Source organism: Cervus elaphus, chromosome X, assembly GCF_910594005.1.
Source record: "Cervus elaphus chromosome X, mCerEla1.1, whole genome shotgun sequence".
Classification (NCBI taxonomy): domain Eukaryota; kingdom Metazoa; phylum Chordata; class Mammalia; order Artiodactyla; family Cervidae; genus Cervus; species Cervus elaphus.
Window position 1 is genome coordinate 82186594 of NC_057848.1, and position 10321 is coordinate 82196914.

Here is a 10321-nt window from a genome sequence, read left to right on the forward strand (position 1 = left end):
GATCTGGGACTAGATTTCAGAGGAAATGGTAGACATTTATAGCTGGGAGGCAGGGAGGTGGAAGGAGAGGTTACTGTCCCAGGAGTCCAGGGAAGGAAGAGGCAATTTTTCAAAAAGTACAAGTGGCCAGTAACCCCAGGGGAAGATGCTGTCCCTTTCTGGTAATCAGAAGAAGGCAAACACCACAACAGGGAGATGGGATTAGGAAAGAAAGAGAGTAACAAGGCCTGCTATGGGGGAGGGAAGGGAGGGGGGCGGGCCCTCTTCTGCCGCACTGCTGGTGGGAGGGGAAATTGGGGACCCGAGTTGGTGGATGACGTAGGTCTCACGTGACCAAGAGCTGACGTGTGCAGAAGTCCTTCTTGTTCTGGTCGTTGTTCCCGTCTGAGTATCAGCTCCCCATTGCCCCGAAGGCCAGCGGGCCTGCAGCAGAGGAAAGGAGGAGAAGAAGGAGATTGTCCCGGATCCGTGCAGGTCAGTGCCTGGGAGATTCCAGAAGGTGGGGGTGGCCGAGGGTGCAGGGCGGAAACCGTCGCGGATCCTGGGGCGCCTCCGTCGTCTCTTCCACTCGCCGCTGGCTTTCCAAGACGTCTGTCCCGCCCGCAGCCCATTCTGATGCTGCGAAATGGTGAGCAGGGGGTGTTTGGGAGGAGCTCAGAGATCGGAACGTGGGAATCTGGTGGGAACCGAGGCCGTAATCTGGAAAGGGAGCTGTGCCCTGGGTGTTGGCCCCCAGTCCTCCAGGACGGTGCCAGAGGGGAAAGGCTGGACATGGGGAGGGGAGGTGCAACGTGATGTGTCAGCAGAACCCCGAGAGGGGTCGAAGGGGTGGGAAACCTTTGACAGCCAGGCCTCCGAATTAAGGACAAGAGTTTTCTGTTCTGGGAACCGGTCCGTCCACCAAGCACTAGGTCGCGGCAGTTTCCCGTCTTTCTGACTGTGACTGTGTCTTCCTGACCATGGCTCTGTGTCTTGTGGATCCGAGCCTCTCCCGGGTTGCCAGTCTTTCCGTAGGTTGCGGCACCACGCCAGGCTAGAGAAGAGGAAGGAAATTAACCCCGATTCGTGAAGGTCGATTTGAGGGTAAGACCATCTAGAGACCCTAACGGGGGGCGGTGGGAGGATGGGGTGGGGAGAAACAAGAGGTAGCGATAATCTAGGTTAGGTCTGAGTCTGAGTGTGTTTCTCACACTCTTGGGACTGTGGCGAAATGGCGTGCAGTGTGTGTGTGTGTGTGCGTGCGCGCCCGTGTGTCGTGGGGGGTGGGGTGGGGGAGAATGACAGAAGGGAAACCTATCAGATAGTTTGTTCATAATCCTCTTCTCTCAAGAGTACTTAGTCCCCATGTTTTCGATCTGTCATCCTGCAGGTCTGCTGTAGCAGGTGGCACCAGTTTAAACGAGGGAGGAAGTTTCCTCGGATCAGTAGAGGTCGGTTTGGGCGTGGGGGCTGCCTGGAATGGGGGAGGGGTTGGAAATTGCCCGCGGTTGGACAGGCTCACCCAATGTTATTATTTCCCCAACATCTCTCCCATTTCAGGCTAGGGAAGCGGCAGGCATGTGCATGTTTTGGATGGCAGAGAGAGGTTGTGTGTGTGTGTGTGTTTTTTTTTTAATCTGACAACCTAGATAGGTGAATCAGGAAAGCAACAAATGGAGGAACAGTCAATCCATCAAGGCTTCAGTTCTCATTGGCTCTGGTCTCTCTGCAGGTTGCAAGGGTTGTTGGGCGTGGCACACCTCCAGGGGAGGGAAGAAGGGGCAAACTGCTTGTCTGGAGGAGGTTAGTGCAATGGTGCCACTCCCTGGGAACATCCAAGTTTGGGGTAGCTGAGGCCCCAGCAAAGAGGTTGGGCTCCACTGCCTTTATATAGGCTTGGGGAGGAGGTGGGCTGGGGAGAGTGAAATGAGGGGGAAAGAGTTTGTTAACAATCTACGTTTTCTACCAAGAACTCATTTGCTTGTCCCTCTGTGCAACTCTCTGCAGAGGACAACACAAGGAGAAGAGAAACTCCACCCCTAGGTCCACCTCCAGAATCAGTTGTCGTGGCCTTGAAGTGGCTGAAGACGATCATCCTCCACAGGCCTGCATCCAGGCCAGGCCCATAGCCCTCCTCCCCCAGCCTGAGTGACTACTCTGTTCCTTGGTCCCTGATACCATCAGGGACGATTGCATGGGCTACGCCAGGAAAGTAGGCTGGGTGACTGCGGGACTGGTGATTGGGGCTGGTGCCTGCTATTGCATTTATAGACTGACCAGAGGAAGAAAACAGAACAAGGAGAAAATGGCTGAGGGCGGGTCTGGGGATGTGGATGATGTTGGCGATTGTCCTGGGGCCAGGTACAATGACTGGTCTGATGATGATGATGACAACAGTGAGAACAAAGGTATAGTATGGTACCCACCTTGGGCCCGGATTGGGACTGAGGCTGGAACCAGAGCTAGGGCCAGGGCAAGGGCCAGGGCCACCCGGGCTCGTCGAGCTGTCCAGAAAAGGGCTTCCCCCAATTCAGATGATACTATTTTGTCCCCTCAAGAGCTGCAGAAAGTTCTTTGCTTGGTTGAGATGTCTGAAAAGCCTTATATTCTTGAAGCAGCTTTAATTGCTCTGGGTAACAATGCTGCTTATGCATTTAACAGAGATATTATTCGTGATCTGGGTGGTCTCCCAATTGTTGCAAAGATCCTCAATACTCGGGATCCCATAGTTAAGGAAAAGGCTTTAATTGTCCTGAATAACTTGAGTGTGAATGCTGAAAATCAGCGCAGGCTTAAGATATACATGAATCAAGTCTGTGATGACACAATCACTTCTCGATTGAACTCATCTGTGCAGCTGGCAGGACTAAGATTGCTTACGAACATGACTGTTACTAATGAGTATCAGCACATGCTTGCTAATTCCATTTCAGACTTTTTCCGTTTATTTTCAGCAGGAAATGAAGAAACCAAATTTCAGGTTTTGAAACTCCTTTTGAATTTGGCTGAAAATCCAGCCATGACTCGAGAACTGCTCAGGGCCCAAGTACCATCCTCGCTGGGTTCCCTCTTTAATAAGAAGGAGAACAAAGAGGTGATTCTTAAACTTCTGGTCATATTCGAGAACATAAATGACAATTTTAAATGGGAGGAAAATGAATCTACTCAGAATCAATTCAGCGAAGGTTCACTTTTCTTCTTTTTAAAAGAATTTCAGGTGTGTGCTGATAAGATTCTGGGGCTAGAAAGTCATCATGATTTTTTGGTAAAAGTGAAAGTTGGAAAATTTGTGGCCAAACTGGCTGAGAATATGTTCCCAAAGAGCCAGGAATAAGTTCTTGATTTTGTAGTTTAGAAGCAACACATGTTGTAAACTATTCCTTTTCTCCACCTTGTCTATATGGTAAAGGAATCCTTTCAGCTGCCGGTTTTGAGTAATGAATATCATATTGTATCGTCAATGCTGATATTTATCTGAGTTGGTCTGCAGGCCTAAGCTGGATGAATGAATATCACTACCTGTTCTGAAAACGTTTGTTGCTTTTTATCTCACTGCCTAGATTGAAATATTTTGACTATTTCTTCTGCACAAGTGACAGTGAACCAATTCCTCATAAATAAGCTCCCTCCTGTCATTTGCATTGACTGCATTTGTGTATCATCAGTGAAGTTGTGTGTTAATGCTGGAAAGAAAAAAAAAAAGAGAAACCATACTTGTCTTTCGGTTTATAATCTAGTTGGAGAGATAAGAAACATACAAACAAAAAGAAAACAGAATATCTCAAGCATATACTCTTTGTTAAATATTTGCACTCAGACCACGAGAAAGCAAAGGTTTCTGCGGGATACAGTAGTCAGCTACAGATTTATGGAAGAAGTGTTCATTTAAAATGAATCCTCAGTGGGGTAGGTAGTTAGGGAGTTCCATGTGATGGGAGTCAAGGGGACTGGTGTGAGAAATGCATGGAGGTAGGAACTCTCTTGCTGTGACAGTGAGGAGACTAGTCTGTTTAGAGTGGAAAGTGTGACCAGAAGTAAATAAATTTGGAAAGTTGGCTGAAGCCAGTTTGTGGAGAACTGTTTGAATATTACCTCACTGAACACTGAGAGCCAGTAAATAATTTTGACTAGAAAGAATAATTGGAATTCATATAGAAGTCCCTCTCTTACCTACTATGCAGTGTCCATGATTGTATGGCAAAAATGGAGTCTTTCAAACCCTGGTGGTAGGAATTCGCTTACACTGGCACGAGGTTTGCAGAGGGCCATTTGGTAATACATATCGTTAGCCTTAAAATATGTAATCCCTTTGTCCTAAGGAAATAATTGAATCATTGGCCAAAGATTGTATGTGCAAGGCTGTTTATCCCAGCACTGTGTGAAATAGTAAAAATTAAAAACAACTTAAACAATTTAGCACACTGGATTGGTTACATAAATTAAGGAATATTCACATGGTGTAAGATAAATATGTCAGTTGCAATCCATATTGTCAGGGAATGATATTCATCATGCACTGGTAAGTGAGAAAGGTAGGTTAGATAGGAGTCTTCTTAGTATGATTCAATTTTTCTGAGAATATAAGATATTTAAGTAGACACTAAAAACTCTGGAATTACAGACATCCATATAGTAACAGTGATTGTCTTTTGGGTGGAAGGATAGTGTAATTTTTACCTTTTTACTTTTTATTCATCTGTGTGTTCTTATTAACCTAAAACAAATACTGAGTTTTCAAAAGTTTTTGAAAAAGGAAAGTGTTGGGAATGGAGCAGGTGATTGATTGGAGCATGAACTGAGTAGAAAAAGTATTTACATTAAACATAAGATGGGTTGAAGTTTTCTCTCTGAAATAATAGATGAGTGCTAAAGATGGGGCTCACTGTAAGAATTAAATGAAGTTATATATGTGAAATACTTAGAATTTTCTGGCACATAGCAATTAATTAAGAAAAATGAGCACACTTATTTCCCTAGAATTCAGGGTCAATAGTTGTTCTGGTTGACCTTTGTGTTGCTGGGGGCATTTTGCCAAGTGTCAGCATCATTTAATAAATAATAACAACAATAAAGGTTAGCATTTATTAAGTGACTACTGTGTAGAGTGATGTCATTTCCTGCAAGGCAACTGTTAACCATAGTTTCTTAAAGAAATAGGCTTTTCTTTTTTCTAAGTACTCAAAATGTTTTATCAGACATGATCTCACCTGCCCTTACAGTGTATTGTTGGTCAGTTTGAGGATGTTATCCTACTTTATATGTAAGTCCAGGAAAGGGTAAAATCTCTGTTCAGTTATGATCTTGTTTTAGCTCCAGGCTTCCATATACTTACTCAGATGTTGCCTATAGTAGACAAAAGGATCAAGGATTGATCAGCTTAAAGTTGTTGGGTATGGTGACTATTGAATCATGCACATGTTGGAGCTCCTTTGACATCAGTTTTAAGGGTGAATGAGGGTAAAGGAATTAAAATTTTTTCTTGCTCTATTATTAGGCAGGAAACAAGGATTTGGGAGGGAAAGCCTTATCCAGTTAAAATAAATTGACTTTGAGATACCTGTGTGACATCTAGATGGATATACCCTAATGTCGTTTGAGTGTATTGATCTGGTGCTCAGAAAAGACCAGGCTGCAGACAGATTTGGGGGCCACCAGAGAAGAAATGATAACTAAGGACATGGGAGTGAATGTGATCCCCAGAGAGAAGGTGCAGAGTGTAAGAGTGGAAAGCAGCAGAAGGAACTGGATACGGGATTGTGGCAACTGGGGAAAGAAGCATCGAATTCCAACTGTGGATACCCTTCCAGACACTATCAATATACCTATATAGTCTGTACATCAAATTGGATGATACTGTAGGTAAAGTTTCAGAACCTGATTTAAATTTTTTCTACTTTTCTTCTAAAAATTATTCATTGGAGATACTTAAGAAAATAGAGACAATAAGAACAAACTTGTTCCCTCACCCAGATCTGTATTGTGAACATCTAGAAAATATTCGGATCAAGCCATGTTGAACTGGGGTGCTGAGTGACTTTTTGACCTGGGGTGGCAATGAGGTGAACTTGGGTAATAAAAAGCCACCCTGTAGCAGGGGCACAGGCCTGACCAGTGTCCATCTGCTCCGCAGGACTGTTTTCTCATCCTCTCCTCCCTTCCCATTCTGCTTCCCTTTCCCTCCCTCACACGTCTCTCTTTCTTCCCTCCTCTGAGAGACCATTGAGAGTAGTCTTTTTGTGCTTCTGTGTCTTTTGGGGGTGATCGTTTCATTTCCATGACACCAGGTCATACACCAATGGGCATTTGATACAGAATGATAATTGTCGTTGCTGTGGTAACAAGGTGACCCTGGGTATATATGGCTGGATGCCAAGACTTTTCAGACCGTTGTCGAACAGAGACTGAGAAAGCACCGGTCTTATTGTGGAACAGCCCTATGTGCATTGCATGAATCTTGATGTCCCATACTTGGTATTATTTGGAACTGAATCACCCGGACTTTGGGAAGTGCTATGTGAGACAGATGTGTGACTGCCTGGTCCAGGGAAGACACAGGGCCGGCCCAGCCACGCTCTGGTGTCCTGATGCTTTCACATCAGAGGTTGCCACTCAAACATTTTGGGAAGGGCACCCTTCTAGTATAGTAGCCGTGATTGTGGCAGCTTGTGGGGGCAGGGAGGAGCCAGTATCCTTTCTTTAGAAAGGATGACAGTTTCTTGGAAACTGAGGAAATTAGAACTCAAGAATATTCTGCTATTTTGTTTTTATCTACTGATTTTAGGAATTTAAGTGGGTCTATTCCAGTCAAGTGTGTTCCAAGGCGATTTTACAAAGATGGAGTATAGTTCTCTTATAAATTGTCACCCAAAGCATAAAATTTAAGGCTCAGGAAACTGGTTTTCTATTTTTAAATTCATATTTTACTTGCCTTGTTTCAAAAGAGATTCTAAGTGTAGATTTAGCAAATTGATGTAGTTTAGGCAAATTTTGTGTTTATGCCTCTGTTTGGTTAATTTCTCTGCTCTATTCCCTTGAGAGTGGTTTTGCAAAGAATGATTATGACTATTTTCAATGCTAACATTTTACATTCATTTTTCATCATATCCCAGACTGAAGCTTCTTTTCCCTGATTTCTCCATTCAAACTGTGGCTCTTCTTGCCTTTAAACCAGAACTATCATGCTGCCATCTCCGGGTGCAGAAGACTAGGATATTGACCCCTGAGGTGTGGTATCAAGCAGGATAACACATATTTACTTTCAGAGATGTGTATCTCCATGCTTTTCCCTCTCCACTGTGTCCTTCTCAGGCTTGTGTTAAGGGCTTGGGCATTGTTGGGTTTGGGGATAAGCCTGAGGGGAGGGAGAAGGGAGGGAGTGGGAAAGAAGCCTTGTTGGAGGGGTAGCTTCATTCTAACAGGTTCGTGTCAAAGGAATTTGATCCAGCACTGACAGTGGGCTAAGTGTAACTCTTTGACCCTTGTTGACCAGTTACATTTTAAAAGGTGCAAGAGTAAGTGTATTACAAGCATCTTTGGGTATTAGAGCCTTCTTTGGGCATTAGAGCATTTCTAAGTTTGCACATGGACATAACATGTTATTAAATTGGTTAGATTTTCTTTTTTGAAAATAAAAAAAGAATGAGAGTCTGTTACTCTAAGAAATGTAATTACCAAGTAGAGCAGATTTTTAGTGTTGGCTGCTCAGAACATTCTGTCCCTAAGATCGATGTACATCTGGAGCCACACAATCATCAGAAGGTTGTTTATTTAGTGCTTAGGGAATTGGGGCAAGCTGACTTAGCTAGATGTTGGTGCTGTCAAAGTAGAAGAACCTGATGCACCCACGTCAGCTATGGGGGTTGACTTGTGTCTGAAATCAAATACTTGTATTCAAGAGCTAGAGCATGTTTCTGTCTGTACACAATTAGAAACTTTGTCTGCCCAGATGACCCTTAGCCAGAGGTGGATTATCAGTTGATAGTAGTTTTGTGATTGTTAAGATGTATTATCAGTTAGTTTCCATACAGGATTTGAGAAATGTATATTTTATAACAGGAGAAAACTGTAGTATTTGTAATGCATTCCCTCCTATATATTGATTAGTATCTCCCTTTTCTGCACCTTTCTTATGAGTAATGATAACGTGTTATTGATTTTTTGGAAACCAAGGTAAAACAAATTGTTACCTCTTTAGTTTTTTTTCCCATTTCTACTTCAGTTTTCTGTTTGCTGAAATGTGGTTTAACTATAACCTTGCTAAACTTTGTGGCTTTCTTTCAATAAGCTGTAATGAAAATTCTGACATAATGAAATGGATCAATAAAAGGAAACTTTTAATTTTTACTGTCTTCCATCATTTAAAATGAATTAAATGGATTATCTTTTTGATATTAGAAAAGTTGGAATCTAGGCAAGACCAAATAAAACAGACAACTGTTTTCTAAATCTTAAATCCATTTAAACTGACTTGGAGACTAATTCTTTGTAATCATTTAGTATTAAGATCATCAATCTTCACCTCTTGTTATGCTGGTCTGTGTAATCTATAGCCAAAAATTGAAAGTATTAAATCGTACCATGTTGCTTATAAAAATTGCTTATATTCTGATTGATTTTCTTCTGATATGAAAGTTAAACCTTTATGTTATGAATGTCATAATTCATGAATGTCTATAAATATGTCACACATATGTGTTTAGGTGGAAATGACTGTATTTGGGGAAATAATAAGATATTAGTAACACTCTGGAATTGCTTTTCAGTTATTTTTAAATTATGAATAGAAGTCCCAGATATATTTATTTTAACTTAGAAAGTGGAAAAATTAGTATCTGGGGAAGAAGACCATATTATAGCCTCTGCATTGATGGACAGGATTATGCATCCACCTGGGCATTTGACTACCTCTCTGAGACAGCACTCAGAGTTAGCACTCTGAGAGATTATTTTTCATAGTGAACTCTATTTTAGTCTTCTTTATTATATTTTCTTAAACCATAGAAGTTCTTTATGCTTATTAACAACTCAAACAGATAAAATGTAAATTAAAACATAAAACTGCCCTCTTCTCACCCATTTTTGCAGTTACCTGCTATTAATGTGTTCTATGCATGTGCTGTACTATGCTGTGCCAAGTCACTTCAGTCAAGTCTGACTCTTTGTGACGCTATGGACTGTAGCCCGCCAGGCTTCTCTGTCCATGGGATTCTCCGGGCAAGAATATTGGAGTGGATTGCCATGCCCCTCTCCAGGGGATCTTCCTGACCCAGTGTATGAACCCCCATCTCTTACATCTCTTGCGTTGACAGGCGGGTTCTTTACCACTAGCACCACTGCATATTTAAACATAAATGATACACATATTCATATTTTTATCAGAAAATGAGGTCATTGTCCGTATATGGTTCTGTTCTGCAACTTTTATTTCACCTAAAATCATGTGTATATTTCCATGCATATCCTACCTCATTCAACTTTGTTCATGGTAGTCATATCATTCAGCCTTTCCCTTTATGGTTTCTAGGTTTCTGGGCATGCTGAGGCAAGCTTTTACTCCCCCAAGAGTTTACAATAATTTTTAATATTTTATTCAAACTTTTAAAAATAACTGTGTGTTTAATTCTTCTTGTATATAGTTTTATGTGTGGTATGAAGTAGAGACATAATTTTACTTCTTTTTCCCAGCCCTAGACATTGACTATGCCATCCACTTTTTGGCATACCTTTTTAGACATCATTAGTTATAGGTTATCTACCTAATGTTATTCTTCTCTATAAATGGAAACGTTATTCCTCTTTCTGCTATCCTCCTGGTAGGATGCACTGGAAACTTGTGGTGAAGTCCTATATTACAGAACCTGTTTATTAAAGATGGAGTGAAGTATATTGGGTTGTCATACTAGTAATTGATTTTTATGGGTCTATTATGAAATAGAGAAAAAATTTAAGAAATTTAAAACACCAAAGGATAAATACAGTGCACTATGGGCTATTAAAATGCTACAATTTGTAAATGGTAGTCTAGCAGGTGACTTACATGAGTGTGACAACACTTCACTCAAAGCATGACAATGAATGAGCTAATTGGTGTATTTGAGAATTTGAAAATCTGCTAGTTAACTCAGTCTTCCAAGCAGAAGAGTTATTACATATTGTCACATATGCCTTGAAACCAAAGATATGAAACTGATCTTTTTGAAACATGGAATGAACTGTTCGATCTAGAGGGCTTGAGCACTATGAATTAAGACATTTTGGAGGACACTTACAAGATAAAGTAATATTCTTATCAGAAAACTGGAAGAGGTACAGATTTAAATTTGTAAAAGACACTTGTGCACAA

General features: G+C 41.7%; 1 protein-coding gene across 1 annotated transcript; it reads left to right on the forward strand.

Annotated features, from left to right (window-relative positions):
- The first annotated feature begins 316 nt into the window (after positions 1-316).
- Positions 317-8322, forward strand: ARMCX3 (armadillo repeat containing X-linked 3). The gene is made up of 5 exons (XM_043895842.1): positions 317-474; positions 1004-1083; positions 1370-1430; positions 1712-1782; positions 1987-8322. Exon 5 carries the CDS (start codon positions 2174-2176, stop codon positions 3311-3313), a length of 1140 nt encoding a protein of 379 aa, XP_043751777.1. The 5' UTR covers positions 317-474; positions 1004-1083; positions 1370-1430; positions 1712-1782; positions 1987-2173; the 3' UTR covers positions 3314-8322.
- Positions 8323-10321: the final 1999 nt, after the last annotated feature.

Coding starts and splice junctions, on each gene's coding strand:
- ARMCX3 (XM_043895842.1), top strand. CDS start 2,174: ATGGGCTACGCCAGGAAAGTAGGCTGGGTGACTGCGGGACTGGTGATT.